This window comes from Danio rerio, chromosome 11 (assembly GCF_049306965.1).
Source record: "Danio rerio strain Tuebingen ecotype United States chromosome 11, GRCz12tu, whole genome shotgun sequence".
Taxonomy (NCBI): Eukaryota; Metazoa; Chordata; class Actinopteri; order Cypriniformes; family Danionidae; genus Danio; species Danio rerio.
The window spans coordinates 33211472-33236866 of NC_133186.1; the positions used below are offsets into that span (position 1 = coordinate 33211472).

Genomic DNA, 25395 nt, shown 5'->3' on the forward strand with positions numbered 1-25395 from the left:
TAAAACTCAAGTCACAGACCTCAAGAGCCAATCTAGCTACAGATGCTAAACGGCATCAACCATTATTGTCCTTTGTTAGGACCTTCCATGCTGGAGGCACAGTAGAGTAGAATAAAAGACATGGTGCTGTGATCCAGATGGGAGATTCTAGTTTAAATCTTGCTCAGAGAAGTCCAAGAAAAAAGGGAATGGGAGTGATTGGTATGGGAGTACATATTAGCCTGTGAGTGTAAGGGATCCTTCCCATTCTAGAGACACAGCTTCGCTGCTGCTTGAACCAGAGGAGTCATATTGGTGCCGTGACCCGGTTGGGAGTGAGGTTTAAGAAGTGAGTGCAACAGTAAAGCTAGCAAGAGCTCTGTGAGTAAACCGCACTATCCTGGGCTCAAGAGGCACACTAGGGACCGACTCTAGATGCTGTTGTTTTTTTCAGTGTCCCTTCCTCAAATGCCAGTGACGCTAGTTCAAATAAGGTGCAGGTAACTGAAAAATATTTACAATAAATTTCCAACATAAAAAATAATATGTTTGATTAAAAAAGTAAAATAAGTTAAACACATTTTCATGTTGACTTTAACTAGAATAAAATTCAGTGAGTCGTTTTGTTTGTTTTCCCTGTTCATTCAAGATCATTACAGCCTGTTGTAGTTTTAAGTGGAAACTAAAAAGGATGTAGACAGATTTTTCTCACTGCGTGCGTGTACAGAAGGACTGGGAAGGATTGTGTGCCTTTGGTCCTCTGCTTCTCTCCCTCCAGTGGATGATTCCTGAAGATATTCAGTAAACTTTCTATGATTTTGTCAAGTGACACTTTCGTAGGATACTATAGTGATTACATAGCATTCAGAAGTCTATAGACCAACGTTTTGATTTTTATTTCAGCAAATCCATTAGAATCACAGATAAGCTTTCCCACCTGTCCTTCGTTTGATTCTGTCAATGCAGTTCTGGCCTGTTTCCGTTCCCCTCTCTCTTTCTCTCTACTGTCTCTCGCTCTATCTTTTCTTTTTCTCTCATTCCTCCAATTAGCATTTTTCATCTCCACATTCTGACACAAAAACAATCTCCTTTCTTTCTCTTGCTGTCTCTCTGTCTCACTTCCTTTCCATTTCTACTATTTCTTCGCTTTTAGTCAGCATGCATCTTAATTATGCACATAGTAGCTATCTGAATGCATCTATGCATAAGAGTTACATCCAGCACTTTTACATGTCACAGTCATCATACAAAGATTATATGGACCTTAGTGAGGGGTTGATGGTTGGTTTAGTTTGAGGTGGATGAAAGCCATATCTTGTCCTTTTTTCATGCAAAAATATCATTTGTCATAGTCTTTTTTTGCCATGGAATCTCATAAAATGTATTTGTATAGTCTTTTTTGTTTTAATATATACGAGTTTTAAACTTGGAAACTTCAACTTGTTCCCACAGGATTTACAATTCACTGTACAGTAGATATCATGTAGACCAGTGGTTCTCAAACTTTGGTAGCTGACAGCTAGCTTTTTGCAACTCTCACATGTTCACCCACTGAAGCTCAGCAGGGCTGTACCTGGTCAGTACCTGGATTGGAGATCACATGGGAAAGCTAGGCTGCTGCTGAAAGTGAGGTCAGCATGAGGCACTCAACCTGCAGTCTATGTGGGTCCTGATGCCCCAGTATAGTGGAGGAGACTCTATACTGCTCAGTGAGCACCGTCTTTCGGATCAGACATTAAATCAAGGGCCTGACTCTCTGTGATCTTTTAAAATCCCAGGATGTCCTTCGAAAAAGAGTAGGAGTTTAACCCTGAAATCCTTGCCAAATTTGCTCACTGGCCTCCGTTCATCATGGCCTCTTAACCATTCCCATATAATAATTGACTTCATCACTCTGTTTCCTCTCCACCAATCAGCTGGTGTGTGGTGTGCCTTCTGGCACAATATGGCTGCCGTTGCGTCATCCAGGTGGATGCTGCACACTGGTGGTGGATGAGGAGATTCCCCCAATATGTAAAGCGCTTTGAGTGTCTAGAAAAGCGATATGTAAATGTAAGGTATTATTATTGTTATTATTATTATTATTATTATTATTATTATTATTCGGGTCTCCTTTTAGTGTTACGCGGAAGAATCGCTGAATAATAAAATAATAACACACTTGAACTCTTTGACGTGTACAATGACTTATGTGATCTGGCAACATTGGCTGTTCCCTGAAGCGTAGTTTACACCGATGTGCGTAGAATGTTTACGTTAGTGCATCGCATCATCAGATGTTAAAAATCAATCCTGCTTGATACGCGTTTTTGATATATAAAGTTATTTGTTTTGTAAAGCACTGTGGCTTTCGGTTAAGTTTGTTAAGCCTTAGATTTAGGCTAATGAATTTGGATGTGATTCAAATGGCGCGAGACACAGAACATAAACTCTTGGATGTTTGACGCTTTGCGGTAGAATATAATTAAATTAAATTGTTTGTTGCAATCGGTTTCCTCAAACGGTTTGAGTTACCTTTACTTATTGGGTTTTACAGTGTACAAGTTAATGTTTAGATTTCAAAGATTACAAATTTGTACATGCAACTTATATTTCAAAATGTAAAAAATGTGTATATATACAGTATGTAGGACATATACTGTAGCCTATATTCATCTGGTCCAAGGAAAATTTCCAGGTTTTGATAAATAGGCTACAGTAAATTAATACTATACAAGTACAGCAGTTTTCCTTTTACATTTTAAGAACGGTGCCATTTTTAAAAGCACATTTTAATTTAAACTGTAGAGTTTTTTTTTAGTCTGCAAGCACAGTTAATGTTCAAACTATTTATAATGTTTAAAGTGGCTGACAATAATGCATATTCTTGAAAACAGGAATTAATCTGCCTCGTTTTTGATTTGTGCAGTGCTGTAGCTGCTTGATTAGCTACTGTATTTCAATAGTGATCATTATGGTGTTACTTGGAGAGACCATTTTTTTCTGAGGTGGTACTTGCTGAAAAAAAGTTTGAGAACCACTGATATAGACTATTTTTCATTTATGTTTACAGATGTTTTGATTATTATCTAGTTATTTCTAGTCAGTTAAATGCATCTTTGCGAAATCAAATATTGTGAATTATTTATAAATGAATGGTCCAAACTTTTAAAAATAAAACCATACAATAACATTTTACGAAATGCACTAATTTAAAAAAGAAAAACCTTCAGGGATTTTGTTCAAATTTTTGTTTTGTGCCATTTTTTTAATTTATTTTCCATTGGTATTAACAAAAAGTATTATATCATGTTAGATATTTTTAAAAATGCAATTTTATTGCTGTACTTGGACAAAAGTTGACTTATATATTTAGTGTCTAATTAAAAATGACAATTGCGCTGACTGAGATCATTTGAACAGCTTCCTCTATGTCTCTATATGTTTTAGACATGTGCAAAATGCGATTTAATAACAACAAATCTTTACTGAGACTCCCTTCACTTCAATCTCTTCCTCTTGGGTTCCTCACTGTCTGTTCCCTCATCTCAAACAACCAAAACTCTTCTTTTCTGCTCTCTTTCTCCTCTCCAACTTTCTCTCTATCCATTGCCAAGCACACCACTCCCCCCTTTCTCATTATTTTTATATGTGGTACACATCTCATAGCTTTCCAGTCTGAAGTGAACTAACCTCTATACCTGTTGCCCCCTAATCCAGTCCTACACCTCTCGGTGTACAACACAAACATTTTTTCCTCTTTAACTCTATAGGGAATGCCACCCCTTATCTGACCTTTAAAAAACCTGCACCCGTTTTGCATTGAGAGATCAGAAAAATGGAAAAAATACCACCTAACCTTATGAGAAATCACCCAAAGAAAGATAAAGATGCTAAACAAACCCAAAAAGACAAGTGGTCAATGAAAGATGAAATGATACTCTCTGTGCGCGGCTGCACTGCTCTTGTTCTGTGAGGGGTGGGGAGGGAGGAGGGGGGGTGCATGCATTGCATGTTGCACGTAATAGGGGTTGATGTTTGGGTGGGCCTGGGCCGATGGGGAGGTGGGTCGGTCTTACCATCGCTGAACTCTGATATGAGGTTGTGCTGCATTGCATGTGCTTTTGCATGTCCACCGTTGGAACTCGGCTCATGCTCGTTGCTATCTACACCTCCAAGGAAATACGGACTGGTCTGAAATGGGCACACTCGTGCACTTGGGCTCACACACACATGCTCACCTACTCACATTAACGCCATGTTGTGTGCTTGTGTGTTCCACTGGCACATCTAATGAATGAAAACAGATATCTACTGTTTCACTCATTGGTTTGTCCAAAATATGACCTCCAACAGGTAGGGGGAGCTCTTTAGCAGTAGCCTTTTGTGAGATATGTTCAATTTAGTTGATGGCTGTGTCCTCTACCTTTGTCAGCTGATTTAAGATCAGTAACTTCCTGTTAATTCCACTCCATAGCCTCCTAAATTATTTGCTAACTTTTATAAATATAGACCAATTTGAGGGATGTAAACAAAAACAATGGTCTCGTCGTATTACTTGTTTTACATTTTTAATTTCTAGAGCTTCCAAGAATCCAATAAGAGCCACATATTGATAAATAATGTTATGATAGCTGTTTTCACATGTAGTTGTGATTGAATTTCATCTTGTTACAGTTATGAAATAGTTTGATAACAAGCAGGAAATGTTCATGGGTCAATGACATGACCAGATTAAAATTGTCTATACGCAGAATCTCTGAGTGGTTCAAATCAGGGATGCTCATATTAGGCAAATTAGCTGCTAAAGCATTTTTCCTTAAGGCTGTTGTATTTTCCCTGTGGATTGTAATGGTTTTAATGACATGTTTATGTCAACAGAAAGTTGATAAATGATAAGCCTTGGGTAAAATGCAGCACTTGCAGCCACATTTTAGTAGAGGTGCACTAATGTACAGTATATCAGCTGCCGAAATGCATTTGCTTGATTTATTTGCTTTATTTCTGATTCATTTAAAATAACTGGCATATTGAGTATGTCATGAAAAATCTGATGTGTCCAAACCATTTTTGTGGTTATTAATAGCTACTAATATTCTTATGTTGTTGCATAATCCAACATTTTTGACTGGGAAAAAACCTTCAAATATCATGAAAAAGTCATCTATATTGGAAACGTTAAAATAATTGAACTATTGACAAATACTGGTGTCTTTATCACATTATTAAACCCCTAAATAATAATCCCCTTGTTTATTTTATTTCCTCAATTTCTGTTTAACAGAGAGAAGATTTTCTCAACACATTTCTAAACATATTAGTTTTAATAACTCATTTCTAATAACTGGTTTATTTTATCTTTGCTGTGGTAACAGTAAATATTAATTGACTAGATATTTTTGAAGACACTTCTATACAGCTTAAAGTAACATTTAAAGCCTTAACTGGGTTGATTAGGTTAACTAGGCAGACTAGGGTAATTAGACAAGTTATTGTATAACAATGGTTTGTTCTGTAAACTATCAAAAATATATCGCTTAAAGGGCTAATAATTTTGACCTTAATTTTTTTTTTTTTCAAAAATCAAAAACTTCTATTATTCTAGTCGAAATAAAACAATAAGACTTTCTCCAAAAGAAAAAATATTATCAGGCATACTGTGAACATTTCCTTGCCTCGTTAAGTATCATTTAGGAAATATTTAAACAAGAAAAAGATCAAAGGAGGTTTAATAATTCAATTGGTATTTCTTTTAAAATGAGGGAAAGGCTGGACAAATTAGAATGAGAAGAAATAAGTAAATATTACTGGTCTCTCGATATCCATTTTTTGTATCAAATTATCTGAAGTTCACCATAGCTTTACCTAAAAAACTGGCCACAGCTTAAAATACTTTGTTGAAGTTACACAGTGCTCAGCATAATTAAGTACACCCCATTTTGAAAATGAATATGTTTATTCATTTCTCAGTTAATATAGGCAAAGTATTTTGATGCATTTAAGGAAAACAGATTTATTAAACAGATGTTTTTATTAAAATAATATTTTAGTCACCAAACATATTTAAAAATTGAAAGGTAATTTTAACTAAATTGTTACTTTTTTTGCTTCTCTTGATTATTTCTCTTTATTCAATTTGTATTTAATTACATTTTTTACCGTTATCTTAAGTTATTTTGTTAGATAAGCTCCAGATTTGGCTTCAGTACTGACTAATCTAATGTATATGCACAAATATAATATTGTATAGCTTCCTATGAAAAATATGAATTAAAAAAATAGATTTGTGAAGGGTGTATTTATATACACTGAGCACTGTATTTGTACCCGATCTATGATCAGTTTTCACAGGCAGAGGAACGCTACTGATTTTATCCCTTATACGGCTCCTGTTATCTGTGAGGGCTCCAGTTAAGTCATTTAACTGATGTGTATGTACTGTACATGTTCTACGAGATGTGTGAATGGTTCATTCACACATTGCAAGGTTTCAGGATGTCAGATCTTCCTAAATCCCTTTTTGTGTCAATTGTATCACTTAAGATTAGTTGCATGATACATGGTTTTTCACATAACCACTGCATCAATGATTGAACAACTTAATCTACTAAAAATTTAGATGCAAGTAATTTATTCAGTGGCTACAGACTGCTGAGCTCCCCAAATCTTTTAAAAGTCCACCAAAGCATCTGATTGGAGGGTTAACTGACACAGCCCCGCCCTCATCCCCTCTGGTTGGCTCTCCACAGAGACTGCTCCGTATGGACCTGCCCGTTGCTGATGACAACACGGTGCATTTCAACTCCACTCTGATGGCCTTGATTCGCACAGCACTGGACATCAAAATTGCCAAGGGTACAGAACAACATCCCCTGTTCTTTTCATTTCTTAATTGCATTTTATTCTTTTGAAATAGTAGATTTGAGTCGTTTCGCTGTGGCAAAGGACAGACGAAAGAAACAGGAATAAATTAATGAGACTTGGATTTAAAAAAAAAAAAGTTATTTTTGTATATTAAATTAAAAACAAAAGCATACATTTTGATATGCAAAAAGTTAACAGGTTTTACTTTATTTTTATAATAACTCGTAATTGTACTTTGTAAAATTCTTATTTTCTTACTTTTTGAATAGATTGTAGATAGATCTTTTCCACTAAGCAATTTGGTGTTTAATAGATGTCTAATAGAGGTCAAAACATAGATGGCTTGGCTAAAACCTACTAAATTCCGGCTGTCAGTAAAAATAGTAGACATCTAAGAATAGTCCAAAACTAGACTAGTTGTCTTTGTGTATTTGCTGAGTAGTTTGGGCTATTTTAGACGTCTGCACTACCTGACAAAAGTCTTGTCGTCGATTCCAGTTGTAAGAGCAACAAATAATAACTTGTCTTCTAGTTGATCATTTGGAAAAGTGGCAGAAGGTAGATTTGAACTCGCATGGACCCAATATTCTCACAGAAATAAGTCAAGTTTGGTGAAGGAAAAATTATGGTTTGATGTTCAGTATGAGGGTGTGCGAGAGATCTGCAGAGTGGATGGCAACATCAATAGCCTGAGTTATCAAGACATTTGTGCTGCCCATTACATTACAAACCATAGGAGAGGACAAATTTCAGCAGGATAGCGCTCCTCATACTTCAGCCTCCACATCAAAGCTCCTGAATGCAAAGGCGGTCAAGTTGCTCCAGGATTGGCCAGCCCGGTGACCAGACATGAACATTATTGAGCATGTCAGGTGTAAGATGAAGGAGGAGGCACTGAAGATGAATCCAAAGAATCTTGATGAACTCTGAAAGTCCTGCAAGAACACTTTCTTCACCATTTCCGATGACTTTATTAATAAGTTATTTGAGTCATTGCAGAGATGTATGAATGCAGTCCTCCAAGCTCATGGGAGTCATACACAATATTCATTCTTTTTCCACTGCATCATGACTTTATATTCTATACTGTACATTATTTTTGTTAAGTGACAAGACTTTTGTCCAGGCAAAGTCAGACCTTACTGTCCTATTTAAATAATTAAGAAATCAAGGCATGATCAAATTTTATTTTGGTAAAATAAGCATAATCTAGAGGCCTTTGGCTTTTATATAAGCTACGTCTGATACCAAATGATCAACTTGAAGCCAAGTTAATATTTGTTGTTTCTAAAACTTGAATAGGCAACAAGACTTTTGTCAGGTTGTGTAGATTTTCACTTACAGCCCAAATTTAGCCTTATTTAGCATCTATGTTTAGACGTCTATTAGATGTCTATTAGATGATGTCTTCTTTCAAACACAAAAAAACTTTAAAAACCTTCCACTATATAGAAACAATGTTTTATTGGTTTGTGTCTCTTACCTATATTTTGCATTGATGTGATTACAATTATGATATTTTGTTAACATTGGGTTGTCTATACCTATGTGTGTGTGTGTGTGTGTGTGTGTGTGTGTGCGCGCCCTGATGTCACACACTTTCAGGAGGAGCGGACAAACACCAGATGGACGCGGAGCTCCGTAAAGAAATGATGGCGATTTGGCCAAATCTCTCTCAGAAGAACCTGGATCTGCTGGTAACGCCACACAAGTGTAAGTTGCAGATGGGTTTGTAAAACAGCAAAAAATTAACCACTGAAATATCACCAATTCATCAGAGGACAGCTTCTGTCAGCTCACACCGCTCAGCACCCTCTGATCAGGCAACACTCAACCCTCAACCTTTAACTAACCCTTCTCCTGTTCTCACATGACAAACCAGAAACTTACAGAGATCAGTGATGCCATGCTTGAGCTTATTAATTATACCCAAAATCATCCTACTTCTGAGCTAGATGATTTACTGCCCTGGCTTTTTCTGTTTTTTTTTTTTTTTTTTACATCTGATGCTTAGCTTGACTTTATTACATTATTTAATAGTCCCCTCTTATGCTTTTTAAAAGGTTTATATATTTTTAATAAATCCATCCAAAAAGCTGTCTAAGCTGTAAATAAAAAAAAAAACTTTACATTTTAATAACATACAGATTGCAATAATTTAGAGGCAATTTAGAGGCAATTTTTTGCATAGTACAGCATTTTAAAAAATTGTGGGTTTGTATGAAAGACATCATCTATGTGCAAATCTATTCAATGTGTGAAAGACTTTTGTGAAACATTTCTGAACTGTAAAATTCACGATAAAAAAATGGCAGCTGTGGTTTCCAGATTTAGACTGTTAAAATACCAATAGTTCATAGTAAATTATCGTATTTGGAGGCATTTTTACTGTAGATTTTTTTTTTTTTTTTTTTTTTTTTACCATAGAAATTACAGAGATATTTTACAGTGTATATTACCTCAGGCTTACCTTTCTGCTCTTATTGGTCAGAAGGCTTATTCTGTTGTGATTGGTCCACATGTTAGAAATAAAGTGCTCATTACTTTATCTGTAGTAACGTAGCTTGTAAACAGTGAAACTGTAGTATCAGTTTTATTTTATTGATTCAAGCCTGAGTCCTCACCTTATGTGTACAAAGTAGATTTGCATTTACAGTGCCGAAAACAACACAGACTTTTCCAGACCGCAGATTAAACTACAGTGTTTGGGGGGAAAAACATGCATTGTTCACAGACTGAACACGGACCATAGACCATAGGCTGGAGTTGTGCAAACTTGTTACAAAGCTGCACGCACTCTAAAAAAAAGAGTCTGTTAATTGACAGTTTCTGTATTTTGTGATTCAGAAGTGTTTTCTGTTTATTTATGGTTGTGAATTTCATTATGAAATGTTGATCTCTGCTCTGTGACAATGTAACTCTACAGTTTGACAAAGTGACTTTTATTGACATTTTTGTAGTTTGAAATAATATGTGAAAGAAATAATATATAGAGATATAAGTCTAAATGTATTGGCAGTTTATTCAGCCTGATCTCACAAGAAAATGTAAGTATTTTACAGTTTGTCAGTTTAGTGGCTAATTCGTATGAATTTGTACAATGTCAGTCGTACGAAAAATGTGCGACTGTAAAATAGAGGTATGGCACCTAACCCCATCCATAAACCCAGCCATCATTTGGTGATGAGCAAATCGTACTAAATTGTAACAGTTAAATCATACAAATTTATACGAATTAGCCACTAAATGCAAAGGTTAAAAATTTCCGTTAGATTGCTTTGGTTTAATTACAAGCTTTTTTGTACTGTAATTTACAATGTCAACCCAGACAATATATCACTTCAAACTATTAAAAATGTACAGAAAAGTTACTTTTTCAGACTTTTCAAGGTTAAAAGTTATTGGAAGAAATATTAAGGTCCCATAATACAGCTCAAAAACATAAATAAATGGGGAAAAATAAATATATATTTAAACTGAAATCACAAAATGTAGGAAAACTGCAAATTTACGGTTATCTGTTAAAGTGTTGGACTGGAATTTTTGATGACAGTTCAGAATCTGAAGTTCTTTCTTTTGGCATTTATTAAAAGTGAAAAATGGTTAAATAGTTAAATATTTATTACAATTTTAAATGCCTGCTTTCTTGTATGTAGTTTCAAATTAAATATTACTCCAGTCATTACTGCTTTTATTACTATTACCTATAGTGATAATAATAATAGTGGCGGCATGGTGGCACAGTGGGTAGCGCTGCCATCTCACAGCAAGAAGGTCGCTGGTTCGAGCCTCGGCTGGGTCAGTTGGCATTTCTGTGTATAGTTTTTATGTTCTCCCCGTGTTCACGTGGGTTTTCTCCAGGTGCTTCCACAAGTCCAATGTCCATAGTGTATGAATGTGAATGAGAGTGTAAGGGGTTTCCCCATATGGGTGTGATGGGTTGCAGCTGGAAGGGCATCCACTGCATAAAACAAAAATAAGCTGGATAAGTTGACAGTTCATTCCGCTGTGGCGATCCCAGATTAATAAAGGGACTAAGCCGAAAAGAAAATGAACATAACAATTAATATTGGAGTGATTTCTGTAGGATCATGTGACTCTGAAGACTGGAGTAATAAAGCTGAAAATTTATCTGTAAAATCACTGGAATAAATTATTAAATTAAATGATAAACTACTTTTGAACTTTTGTTTTTTTATAGTGCAATAACATTACACAATTCTACAATTTGTACTGTATTTTGAGGAAATACAACCTTGGTGAGCAGAAGAAGCTTATTGTAAAACTTTTTTTTTTGCATGGCTGCCAATAGAAAAGCTATTTAAGATTCTATGAACATTTCAACGAATAACAATTTTTTATTCTGAAAAAAACATTTTGAAAATCAGAAGAACTGCAGAGGAGCCTGAATGTACTGTACCTGAAACAATCAATAAATAATGTATTTATTTAGTTTGAAGGGTAATATCCACAAAATAGCATAATGGGGCTTTTTAAAATGCTATCCATCCTTATTTCACACTCTTAATTTAGGCCTTTTTACATAATCTCATTTAATTTCCAATCTACATTTGCTCTTCTTTTTTCCCTCTTTCTCCTATCTTCTTTCTTCATTGCCTGTTATCAGGGGGTGCCTCGCTATAGACGGATCCTCTATAGAAGTCTTTTCACTCCAGCACGTGTAAAGCACAAAGCTGGGCTTAACCTTCAAACCACAGAGCCTCAAAAACAGCATAGCTTGAGTTACGATCTGAAGCTTTTAAAGACGTTATGTGCTTTAAAGTTTGATACGATTGTTTTAATACATGTAGATTAGTGCTGTCTATTGAAGACGGCTAGCAAACAGCCTGAAAATACTTTTTTGTGCTTTGCTTTAGCATGTTTTATATTTAATTTAAAACTTCAGCATGTTGTAAGAGATGTTTTTAAAGATTATTATTTATACTAAAGGGGTTTAATGTCATTTTACTATGAAATTGTCAAAGTATTTTGTCAAAGTCATTTATGGCAGCTCCAATTTTTTCATATTAATGTTATGTGTCTCATTCAAACTCTGGATTCCACTGCAGAGTTTTGATAAAAAATTTGAGCTACTAAAACAACATTGTAATCTTAAATAGATTGAAGATGCTGTTACCTCACTTTTTGGCATTTAATCATAGTGAAATGGCTTGAATCCCTGTGGGAATGTCATACAACCTACAACTTTATAAGCGAGAAAAACAAGAGGTTCTATATATCTGATTGTGAAAAGACTATCAGCTCTGTGGTGTTTTGTATTTGTCATCGTACAATGTCTAGTGTGTATTGTGTATAATGTATATCGTGTGTGGATATTGTACTGTACTCTGTATATACTGAATGTAAAGAGTTCAGATGCAAAAGCCTTTAAATGAGCTTTTTTTCCCAAAGCTCCTGTGTATATGTTCAGTTAATCCAGTTTTTTAAAGAAAAGAATGAGTTACATTGCCTTTATAATGGAATTACTGAACATAAATATTGGTGGCTGAAAAAAATGCTCATTTTAAAAGAACATTTCAGATGTTTTATCTAAACTCTTCATACGTATATACAGTGGCCCCTGAAAATATTTTGACACTTAAGTCTTACTAAATACATATGAATGTTTTTATATTTGCTAACCAGTGTTGGGTAAGTTACTTTAAAGAAGTAATAGATGATAAATTACTGATTACTACTAGAAAATTCTAATTTGATTAGATTATGAATTACTTCATGTTAAACGTAATCAGATTACAAATTACTTGACTTTAACGTTACTTTTAAAACATATAAAAATCTAAATAAATGGCAGCTCTTTCAGTCATTTAATATTCTCTGAAAAAAACATTACGATGGGTTTAACACAGCAGCTTGACAAATTTAAAAAGTTTAAAAAGATAGTTTGCCCAAGTGACTTAATATTCACTTGTTCCAAACCTTGTTTTGTTCTTTTAAGTGAAGTCTTTAAACTAATTTCGAGAGGAGCACATGATATGATTGATCACAGCTGATCTCTCATCCGTAATAAGTAATAATCCAATCAGATTGATCCAAGCCCTCTATAAATAGACTGTTTTCACCCTACTGCCATATCTTCATTTTGGAAGAATTTCCCCTTTCACCGTATCTCCTCCTTTTCCTTCTTTCTAGGGGGAGCTCTCGAGACCTAACTGATCCTAGACCTCCTTACATACTAAAAGACCTGGCAGGAGCCCTAGGCTCAATTATCTCTGAGCTTAGGGTTCTCTCCCATGACATCATGCAAATAGTCAAGCAATATCTAAGTGTGAAATCTTGAAACACATATGAAGATATTTTTAAGAAAACTGAATACCACTGACATTCATAATAGGAAAACACTTACTTTCAAAAACACGTTTCAATTTACTATGATCTTTTATGTAAAGCTGCTTTGACACAATCTACATAGTAAAAGCACTTTACAAATAAAGGTGAATTGAATTGAATTAAATTGAATTGAATACTAAATCTGCAGTTGTGAAGACAAACTGTAAACTCAAATGTTTAATATGTGAAATCTAGAATGTTTAAGTGCAATTTGCTCCTAATATGCGCATGTAAGCCGCGTGCTTCATTTTGAAATAATGTATAACTTGTGCGCACAAAATACCTAACGTAAAATAAATGTGAACGGCCCCATAAACAACTACACTTCTTTCCAAATTATCAGAAGTTACCTTCACTCCCGATCCTGCACAAAAAAACAGTTTTTGAGTTGGGCTGCTTTTGGCGCCAGTGTCCTCCTTGGCGACGAGTGCTTGAACAAGGTGCTGGTTAAAAGCAATAGAAAGTTCTTTATAGACTAGACATAGACTGCATATTATTTTGATTTTACGCTCAATGAAATCAAAATAATTGTTTTCTAAAATCTATATTTGTAACATAATTACACTGACTTTTAAGAGTTCACAATTAGCTGCTAACTGATTATAAAGCTTGTTTGGCATGCTATACTGAGAGAGAGCCCTGAGCTCATAAAATCCTCAAGGCCAGGGCTCCCTTCCGTTGCAGGGCAAAAGGGGAGATTGAGCTCAGGTAAATCTTGAAAACGTCCGTACTGTAGTAGCTAGGGATGTAACGGTATCAGAATTTCACGGTACGGTAATACCTCGGTGTGAATGTCACGGTACGGTATTTATTGAATCATTTACAGGAAAAAACAAAACTTATGAAAATACTCCAAAAAAGTGCCAAAAGTGTCAATGACATAAAAATTAGCCATCTATCTGTAATCTTTGAAACAGGAACTTCAATTTTAATAGCAAAAAATTATTAAACCATGTAAAAAAATAAAGTTTCAATTTAGTATTGTTGAAAACTCATCACATTTAACATTTAATCACTCACTCTCTCACTTAGATAGAGATGGGTTTTAAAGAAAATTATCATATAAATATAATCTGGTAAAAGCTGGTATCTCTGGGCATTTACAATGTCCCCTGCAACAGAAAAAAACCCTCTCATTTGGGACTGAGGTTTCTGGGACAGAGAGATATGACTTGGCCCAGGTTGACAGCAGTGGGTAACGTTGTGCATTGTCTTTCCCACACTTGAGAGGACAAGCCATGAGTGAGATTGAGGTCTCATGTCTGTATCAATCTGAACAGTGTGCTGTCACACCCTCCGTCCCGCCCTTCAGTAGGCGCGCGACAACACCGCTCTTGAGTATGCGTGCTCAACCCCCCCTCCCCGCTTTACAGTACGCGCGCGACAACACAGCTGATCAGAACGCGCGCAACAACACCGCTATTTAGTACGCGCGCGACAACACAGCTGATCAGAACGCGCGCGCGACAACACCGCTATTCAGTACGCGCGCGACAACACTGCTGATCAGAACGCGCGCGACAACACAGCTGATCAGAACGCGCGCGACAACACAGCTGATCAGAACGCGCGCGACAACACAGCTGATCAGAACGCGCGCGACAACACAGCTGATCAGAACGCGCGCGACAACACAGCTGATCAGAACGCGCGCGACAACACAGCTGATCAGAGCGTGCGCGACAACACAGCTGATCAGAACGCGTGCGACAACACAGCTGATCAGAACGCGCGCGACAACACAGCTGATCAGAACGCGCGCGACAACACAGCTGATCAGAACGCGCGCGACAACACAGCTGATCAGAACGCGCGCGACAACACCGCTATTCAGTACGCGTGCGGCGACAACACCCGCTTCAGGTTTGATCATTTCCAGCTCTTTTTGATGCCCGCTTCTAGCAGCACACTCCATTTCCGCATTACTGTATCTGTAGCGACAACAGACCGCAAGGGATGATGGCCACCCCTGGGCTGATGGGAATTGTAGTTTTCGCTACCTCCCGTTCGCTTCATTCACCTGAGCAAATTTTCTCAGAAGACCTATAGTTTTACCGAGTCATGCGACTACGGTAATATCGAAAAAAATTAATATTGCGGTATGACGGTATTTACAATACCGTTACATCCCTAGTAGTAGCTAATGAACAGATAGGGATTGCTCTTAAGAGATAACTACTTACTAGGAGCACATCTATGATGCCTATTTGGATTTAGTCAATTGAAAGTTATGTGTTTTCGTACGGTTGGAGGAAACTGGGGGCCTGTGAAAAACCCACGTAAGCACTGGGAGAACATGTAAACTCTACACAGAAACGTCAGCTGGCTTGGTAAGGACCAGTGACATTCTTGCTATGAGGCGACAGTGCTAACCACTGGGCCACAGTGCCAACCACTGGGCCACAGTGCCACTCATCTAAGAAAGTAGGAGGAGTAGGGGTGGAAGGGGGCATTCTTAAAAACTAAGATGGTTGTGATATGGAACTTAGGGTTGTCACACGTAAATAATGTTCAGGTGAATCCAAGTGCGAGTAAGCAAAATAATAATTTATTTACACAGTCAAAACAAAAGCAAGGAATGAGTGCGGTGCTAGAACTAGGAGAAACAGGGCAGGAATCAGGCAGGAAACAGGGTCCAGTAAAAACTTTTCAGGTCCTGAGCACAGACAAGATAGCACCATAAGCACACGTAACGAACTGACAATGAAACACTAAACACGTAGCACATATATAGGCACAATAATGAGTATCAGCTGGCGAACAATCAATCCAGCTGAGTGCCGTCATGACACATGACCAAAACAAATACAAGTGGGCTACAAAAACACATGAAACCCACATGATCAAACAGACACTCTGGAAGAGCGCACAAACCTGCAACCGTGACAAGGGTATTTATAGTGACTTAGGAATCTGATTGGTGAATCATAAATTGGCTCATGCATGACAAGCTGTGTTCCATCATAAGCACGTGATCCTCTTGAAGTGAAGTTTATGTATAAATAAATTCCGAGAGGATCACGTGCTTATGATTGCTAGTGGCTGGATACGCATTATCCAATTCACTACGCTCCAATCAGATGACTCCTAAACTACTATAAATACCCTGGGTTTCATTCCACTGCTATCTTCGTTTTGAAGAGTTCCCCCTGTCCACCCCTACTCCTCCTTCTTAGACGGGTGACACGGTGGCCCAGTGCATAGCCCTGTTGCCTCACAGCAAGAATGTCTCTCGTTCCTGGCTTTACCAAACTAGCAGACATTTCTGTGTGGAGTTTGCACTTCTCCCGTGCTCACGTGGGTTTCCCCCGGGTTCCCCGGTTTCCTCCCACCGCCTAAAATCATGCAATTAAGTCAATTGAACAATCCAAATTGGCACTATAGACACGCTTCTAGTATGTAGTTGTTTTCAAGAGCAATCACTTGCTACAGCAGGGGAGTTCTCCAGATCTACCTGATCTCAAACTCCCCTCCCGCCTTGCAACGGGAGGAAGCCCTGGGCTCGAGGATCTCATGAGCTCAGGGCTCTCTCCCGGGACAGCATGCCAAACAAGCTTTAATAATTAATCATCAGCTAAGTGTGAACTCTTGAAATCAGTTTATAAATAAACCCGACTTACTAACTGTAATCAAGTTACACAAATTTAAAATGTATTTCGTTACATTACTACGGTCCCCCAAAAATGTAATTAGAATACCCCCAACTCATGTATGCAAAATATTTGATAAAATGAAAAGAAAAATGCAGTGAAATGAATATTGCAAATTGCTCTTTGATACTTTATTACCTATACGATGGCTTTCATACACCTTTAACGATGAAAGACTTTTTTGGGGCAACTGTATTTGTGTATTTGTCTTGTAATTTGTTGTGTAGCTGTTGTCCGGTTTCTCAGCCCCTTATATAGACTCATCCTGGACTATGAAAAACTTCAGTTTGTTTATTTGCACTGTGGGTTTTTTGTGTGAGATCAAGATCAAGTTTAGTCTGGGTCTGAGAGACTGGACATTTGTGTTTGTGGCATGCCTTGTCTCCAACTCCCATTCCCCTCTTGGCTCAGGGTCCCATTCCACCCCGGTCTAATTGTGCAGGTTAACTTTTTCATCCTCTCAGCAGCGACAGACCTGACAGTGGGCAAGATCTACGCCGCCATGATGATCATGGAGTACTACCGGCAGAGCAAGGCCAAAAAGCTGCAGGCGCTTCGTGAGGAGCAGGTACCACTTCAAACAAACAAACAAATCCCAAGTCTACTCTGTTTCTTCCAGCAAATGAAGCATGAAATCTCTTTAGTTAAGTTTGGTGTAGTTGAAACTGCCTTACTGCTCATTTTTGAGGCATGCCTGTTCAAACTACCTCCTTAAACTTGCTACTTTGGGATGTTTTTTTAAGTTATTGGCTATGTCTGAAGCTTTTTTTCCATTTAGAGATTTTTTAAACATTCTTAACATGTTTATAATATGTTCAGCACAGTTCCTATCCTCCCTAGGCATGGGCCGGTATAAGATTCTGATAGTATGATAGAATCTCATATAATAAAATTATCATGGTTTCACAGTATAACAGTATTGTGATTAGTGCTCTCAAATATGTTTTTTTTATGTCTGGGTAAAAAACAACAACTTTTCCCCCACTTAACACAATATATTTTATTTTAAGAAACATTAATAATATTTTGTAACTGTACACATTAGGCTAAATAATTTAACTAACTGTGTTTTTACATCTGTGGTTCAGCTCATTTGGTCCAGACAAAGGGCAACAAATAAACGTTTGCATTCAGAAATTCAGAGATCGTTTCAGCCCTCCTTCATGTGGAAATAAATCAGATATAAATCGGATATGTGACAGTGCGACTATCATGTAAACAGGCAGATCGGATTTATTGAGGCTTTCCATTTTGTATGTCAATAAACTTGCGACAATGTGATGCTTTTCCGGCGGTTTAATGGCGTAGAAGGAAGAGCTTGTGATGATGATGCGGTAAACAAAAACAGAGGAAACATGGAGGAGTACAGTGGTCAGTCGTCACAATTTGCTCCCACCAGAGCTGAGATTGTACCCATGAATTCCTCTGAGTGGTGGAGGATATCGTATATAAACCAGGCGCAAGCTACGATGACTGCCTTTTCCCTCTTTCTCTGCCTCAAAATCATTTTAAAGTTAGGTGAACTTCACATATTTCGCAGAGCTAAAAGCAAGAAACTTTCTTCCATCGCGGCCAATGTGGCTCATACGCTAGAACCCGCCTTTACGCATGCAATGTCATAAATTGTATAGCAAGTGTAAACACGTGAATTGGATATGGGTCACAGTTAAAAGTATGTGTAAACAGACAGCCAAAAACATCAGACATAAGCAACAAATCAGAATTAGGCATGTAGACCTGACAGTGTAAACGGAACCTTTGACACCACACTGATTGCTTTGGTCCGAAACAGTTGAAAAGAACTAAAATGCAGTCATGTTACAAAATCCACATCACTCATTGGCCAGATGTTATTGAATGTATTTCCTGAACTGCTTTTCGATTGGTCAGAATTAACATGCCAAAAAATGCCAAAAGCTTGAAGAGGTGGTCTAGGTAGTCTCTGTACGCTTTTATAAGAACCCTGTTTGTGGACATGATCCAAACTAAAACAGACCCAATCGCAAAAAGTACTGCACCTTATCCAGCTGCTATAGTCCGATGCGTCTTATTGGGTGTGGAGGAAAAATATTTGTTGATAGCTCTTTACCCTCAATTTTAAATGAAGTTTCACAAACTAATTTCGAGAGGAGCATGTGATATGATTGACTGCAGCTGGCCACTCATCTACACTCATTAGCTAGCCAATCAGATTGATCCGAACTCACTATAAGTAACCTAGCTAAGAACTACTCCCTTATCTTCGTTTTCCAAAGAAACCCCCCATCCACCCCTTCTCCTCCTTTCCTCTTTTGCCGAGGGGAGCTCTCGAGAACACCTGACCTCGTACTCCCTTCACATGCTTTATGGACCTGGCGGGAGCCCTGGGCTCAACTATCTCCGAGCTCAGGGTTCTCTCCCAGGACAGCATGCCAAACCTGCTAACTTGCTAACAAGTTGTCAAACAGTATCTAAGTGTGAAATCTTGAAACAGTGTGAGAGAGAGAGGGAAAACTCTACCTGATGGATCGGTAATATTTCTGGAAGATGGCTGTCTTCACCGCTTGCAATGCATTAAAATATGGTTCAGACTGCAGGATTTTCAAAGTCGTTGTGTCATGGATGTTTTTACACTGCATGACTATCTGGGGTAGCATTTCGTCGCTGCTTTGTTGGATGAGATGGATCAGCGACAGGGGGTTTCACAATGCATGACTTTACAATAGGAAAACGCAGACATCTTTGTCCATACTACGTCTTACAACCAAACACATGCGAGAAGTGACATGGAAACAACGTGAGGTCAAGCCTATATATTTTATCTTTTATTATCTTTTGTCATTAACTACTTAATGAGAAAATACATTTTTTTAGCTCACCTGGCTTTTTGAAAGTTTTCAACTTTTTTCTTTGTCGACTCAGTTGTGGAATTGATCAGACGACATGTCAAACAGACACGGGTGCTCCTGCCAAATTCCCATAGTTTTTCCTCTATTTCTTGGATGATAAAAATAAACTGAAAAGGAGCACTTTTAACTTCTCCCCCAACTATGCTAAATATTTATGTACATTAGCATTGCAGTTTTTACATGGAGTTTTGGAAACTGATTTCACATCTGTGGAATTACAACTCAAGTGTGCAAGTCTACATGATTGAAAATCATTTTGATGTGAATTTGATTATTCATAGACTGGGAAGTTTCAGACACAGCCAATTTCTTGTTAATAAGTACACTGCTTCTCATAGGTTTGGGGTCAGTAAGAAGTAATTTAGAAAATACTTTTGGTAACCTTGGTTGCACCAAGGCTGCAATTAGATAACCAGATCAACAGTAATATAGTCAATAATTTTGTGTAATATCTTTAGAATTTGTTAAAATATTATTATAATGTTATAAAGTTAGTCCTGTGATGGCAAAATGTACTTTTCAGCTTGATTACTCGTCTTTTTAAATGTCACATGATCCTTCAAGTATTAAAATAAGTGTTGTCTATATATTAGCATATTTTAGGGATTCTTGAATGACAAACAATTTAAAAAGAAAATAAGAATAATTAGCATTATTAATTTTTAAACATAACATTATTATTATTAATATTTTTTTATTATTTAACATTATTTAACATTTCGTTAAAATCAATCCCTTTTTTTGTAACATTATTGTATTATTATTAATATTATTATTATTATTGTTTAACATTATTTAACATTTAAAATCTGTCCCTTTTTGTATTATTTTAAATGTATTCATTGTCACTTCTGATTGCATCCTTGCAGAATAAAAGTATTAATTTATTCAAAATATATATGTATATATCTTGCTGACATCAAACTTTTAAAACAATATTTTATGTCACCTGCCACATAGAGCACTAAAGATGATTATAAGATGCACATGCAAACAAACTTGTATTTTACTACTGCAATAGCATGAAAACAATACTGGAAACTAGTTTTAAATTCACAGCCTTAGAGCATGCTTTTAAACACGTGCAGTAACTGTGATGCAGGTGTGATGCAATGATGAATGATACAACATGGCCTTTTATAAGTATCATCCCTTGTCCTCTTCCCTGGAAATCCTCCCATCAAGTAAAGGCACAGTGTCCATTGTTTCTGCCTATACATTTTCCACAGTTATACATAAATCTTCCATATCAGCTCCACAGAGCATGGACACTCTGCCGGAATCAGGGAATGGTCTAAATATTGTCTTGCCTCACCTGTCTGTCTCTTTACCTGTCGTATTTCATTTGACTCCACTGTACATCAAAACCGTCCTCTCAACCTCTATATATTCATCCTTGGTGTCTCTATATGCCTGTCTGTCTGTCTGTCTGTCTGTCTCAACTTGTTTGCATTTTTACTGTCTTCTTTCTAATCCTTTCCTCTTTGATTCCATCTGTTTTTACTAGTGTCGTTTTGTCTTCCTCCATCCGTTGATTGGTGAGGTTGATTTATCAATGTCACTAACATGGAATCTTTTCTCCCTCCGTGTGGACACCGTTTTGTCTAGATGATATGTTCATTAATGGATGTTGAGGGGAGGTTCTTGGTGTAACCTTTGGGCTACTACGGTCTGAGATTTTTAGCGTTCATAGATTAATTCGGGTGGAACTGGGGTTCACCAATATAGATGACTTTTGGCAGATACCAATAACTCTATATTTGAAAGACAATACATATATACAGTCAGAATTATTAGTTCTACTGTTAAATTGTTATATTGTTTAGGTTAATTAGGGCAATTAGGCAAGTCATTGTATAACAGTGGTTTGGTCTGCAGACAGTCGAAAAAAATTAATAATGTTGACCTTAAATGGTTTTAAAATAATGAAAAACTGCTTTTTATTCTAGCTGAAATAATCAAAATAAGACTTTCTCCAGAAGAAAAAATATTTTAGGAAATAATGTGGAAAATGTCTTGCTCTGATAACACCATTTGGGAAATATTTGAAGAAAAAAAACAGTTCAGAGAAGGGCTAACAATGTTGACTGTTCATTTTAAAATAAATTCAATTGTAGGTCAATAATCATAAATCTTGTTACAATTTTTGGAGCCTGATTATAACAACAAAAAGCAATTACCAATAACTGATATAAAGCTGATAACCAATATAAAGGCAGATAAATATAAATCTTCACACAAATTTTGTTGAGCTTCATTATAAACAAAAGTCAAACACAGATAATCAATAAGTCTTTATATTAAGAATCCGATAACCAATATATAGGCTGATAAATATATATCTTGATATAGATTTTTCTGCGCCTAATTTTCAGAGATAAAACGTTAAAGAATCCAGTGGGCGGCTGATTTTATTTTAAAACTGATATTATTTTAAATATTTAAATTTTTACTTAATTAATTGCAAATTGCAATTCTGATGTTTTATTGTTCTTTAAAACAGCCATATATCATTTCATAAATAATCATTAAAATAACATTAAAAATATGCATTTAGTTTTTTTTAACTGATACTGATATGGCTGTCGATATTATGCATCCCTGGGTGGAACGGTACACATATTAATACCCAATTTTTTGGAACTATTCTTTCAGTTTATTGTAGATTACACAATTTTTTTCTGTCCAAAAAAACTATTGTTGGAACCACTTCAATATTACAAACTTCAATATTAAAAAAACACATCAGTCAACATTTGAAGTGAATCAAAAAACCTTAATCAAAGTTATTATAAAACTGTTGAAAATCTTGACGTTCTTGTCTTGGGACAATTTTGAAAAGCTTTTTTGATCCTCTTCGAATGTTGACTACTGTGTATATATTTATCATATGTTAATTAAATGTAATAACTAATTGTTAAATCACAGATCAATTTGTTATGCTGTGTTCACACCAGATGCGGCATGCATGGATAAATTGCGCTATTCGCATGTAAATAGACGCGTGAACATTTTGAGTTTACTCGCTTCATTAGCGTGTCAAATCTGCTTCGTTTGCAAGTCAAATTCACTTTACAATAGATGCGGATTCACGTCATGGGCAGGGCTTCTGTCTGCCAGATGACTCTAGCTTCATTGCTAAATGGCTAACATGGATTTTTTGAGAGAATGGCGGTATTTATGTGCTTTATGAAGGCTAAAAAACAGCACTGGAGTCCACTAGATCCTTTCAGAGATGTACCCAGCTATATGAGTTCACCAACTCCTCCAGAAACTGTAGCTGAATGATGGAAGCTTTTAGCAGTGCTAAAGCTTTTAACTGTTGTCCGGTGTTGGCAGGATGATTCCCCCCCCAGGACACTATCAATTGACATACTTCATAAGCACGCCCCTACAAGAGAAAGATTTCTCAACTCGAGCGTTTCGCTCAAGATGCTCAACTCGTACTGCTTTATTTGCACAAATCGCATCATTCACGGCACCTCATTTGCGCATATCGCACCGCAGGCAGTCTATTCACGTCTTTGCATTGACTTAACATGTAAATTACTTTTGCTTGATGCTTCTTCCGCACCAGATGTGGGACGCACTGATAAATCGTGCTATTCGCGAGTAAATAGAGCTTTTTAAATTGAGTTTACTTGCTTCATTTGCTCGTCAAATTCACTGAGCAATAGACGCAGATTCATGTCATGGGCAGGGCTTCTGTCTTCCCGGTGACTCTAGCTTTATTGTGTCTTTGTTGTGCCATTGGAGCTTCCGTGTCTGAGACCTATTCAGGGGTGCACCCAGCTCTGTGAGTTCATAAACACCTACAGGAAACTATACCTGGATGATGGAAGCTTTTAGCTGTGCTTCCGACTAAGCCGAGCCCAGTTTGATGAACTGTTGTCGGTGTCGGCAGGAGGTTTTTCCCCCGGAATACCAACAACAGGCGCTACGTCATAATCACGTCCCTACAAAACTCATGATTGGTTAATGTGGCGCGAATGTCCGCTAAAGTTTCGATTTTTGAGTAATTCACCTAATATGTGCGTCAATTGCAAAACTAGTTTACGTAAATATAAATATCTCTATCTTTATAAAATAAAATCGTAAACAACTTAACAGGTAAATCACTCTCGCTTGACGCTTCTTCCATGTCTGGTGTGAACGCAGCATTAGTCATTGTTTCAGTTGATGCATTAATATAACTTAACTAGACACTAAGGAGAACACTTCCCATCTAATAATAAAACAATACTTTGTTTTTGGTATTACTACATAAAAAACAAAGAATTCATTTAATCTGGAATAAAAAATACAACTGACTAAACAAGAAAGCAGAGGAACGTGACCAAAATAAAGAAAATGAACAGAAAATCAAGCTACACAAATAAGTACCGTAAGTACCGTTACACCCTATAGTGTCAGCATCACCCACCCAGAACCTGTATTTCTAGTATGAACCTCAGATCTTCACTGTTGCATGCCCAAATAGTTACAACCACCCATATTATGCGGTGGCTTGGATGGAAATGAGCCATCGGCACCTACCCAGACAGCACAGCCCCAATGGAAGACTCCATTCAGGTTGGCGAGGGCACTGGAGGACTCCATTTTCCATGATGCCTCTCTGCTGTCTGGTATCCCACCACCTGTGTGCTGCACGGTGGCTTGTGTGTGTTTCCCCATTTCCCATAAGTGTGTCTGATCCCAGCTGCAGGCCATGTTCGTATCTCACACAGAACCGAACGCCATTAATGTTTCAGCGCATGGAGCCGTCCCCAAACCAGGAAGGGGGACCGGGGCTGAATGGCCTGCCCGAGCTGCCGCAGGAGCCCGTTAACAGCCTGTGAGTGCAATCTTCATTCAGGTCATGTTTTTTTTTACTGTTACGGGAATCTGTCTAAATGAGTCTCAGGAAATCATATATTGTATACAGGTCATCTTTCATCCCAAAAGCAAAATGAAATGTTACAGAATTATTTTTTGCATTGATTAAAAATGTTTCACGCCTGTTTTAGGTATAAAGCAATAAGTATTTTTTTCTTCAAAATTGACAGAATTTTATTGACTTTATAGCCTCTGTAATATTCAGGTCTGGACCCTGTGAGGGCCATTTCATGACTGTCTGTGTTTCATCAGCTGTTTTCTTTCTCCAAATAGAATTTCATTGCAATTAACAGATCATTTTTATGCTGAAAATGAAAGCTATTACCACTGAAGTCCTTTCCAGAAGGAATGGCATAATGGATTAAAACCTATCTGTACTTTTCAACATTCACAATTCCATCAATTGAGACAATATTGCTAACAACACTGGTAGAAATGCAGCTCAATTCAGGACAAACAGCCGCTCTTCAACATTGTCTTTCCAATGTATTAAACAAATAAATCAAATAGTTCAAACCCTAACCTAGCTCCTATCATAACAAACCATACATGAACTGAAAAATAATGTATTCACCCTGTGTAAATCTCAAATTTAAAAACATTAACAAAAATGTACACTTATGGCTGGTTTTGTGGTAAATGTTCACATATATTCATTATACTATCAGTATAACAACATATTCAATATATATATATATATATATATATATATATATATATATATATATATATATATATATATATATATATATATATATATATATATATATATATATATATATCCATAGATTTTCAGCTTTGCCTTTTCA

General features: G+C 36.8%; 1 protein-coding gene across 5 annotated transcripts in view; it reads left to right on the top strand.

Annotated features, from left to right (window-relative positions):
* The window catches only part of cacna1ab (calcium channel, voltage-dependent, P/Q type, alpha 1A subunit, b), a 277483-nt gene that overhangs the window by 224849 nt on the left and 27239 nt on the right, over positions 1 to 25395 (top strand). For 3 of the 5 annotated variants that reach the window (XR_012386850.1, XM_073916059.1, NM_001328708.1), the window contains 4 exons: positions 6708 to 6813; positions 8428 to 8535; positions 17288 to 17391; positions 24439 to 24545. Coding sequence is in view for 4 of the 5 variants with exons in the window: in XM_073916059.1 (XP_073772160.1) it covers positions 6708 to 6813; positions 8428 to 8535; positions 17288 to 17391; positions 24439 to 24545 (425 nt within the window). In the remaining variant the exon portion in view is untranslated. The remainder of the gene's footprint in view (positions 1 to 6707; positions 6814 to 8427; positions 8536 to 17287; positions 17392 to 24438; positions 24546 to 25395) is intronic. The other 2 variants (XM_073916060.1, XM_073916061.1) reach the window with 2 other exon arrangements.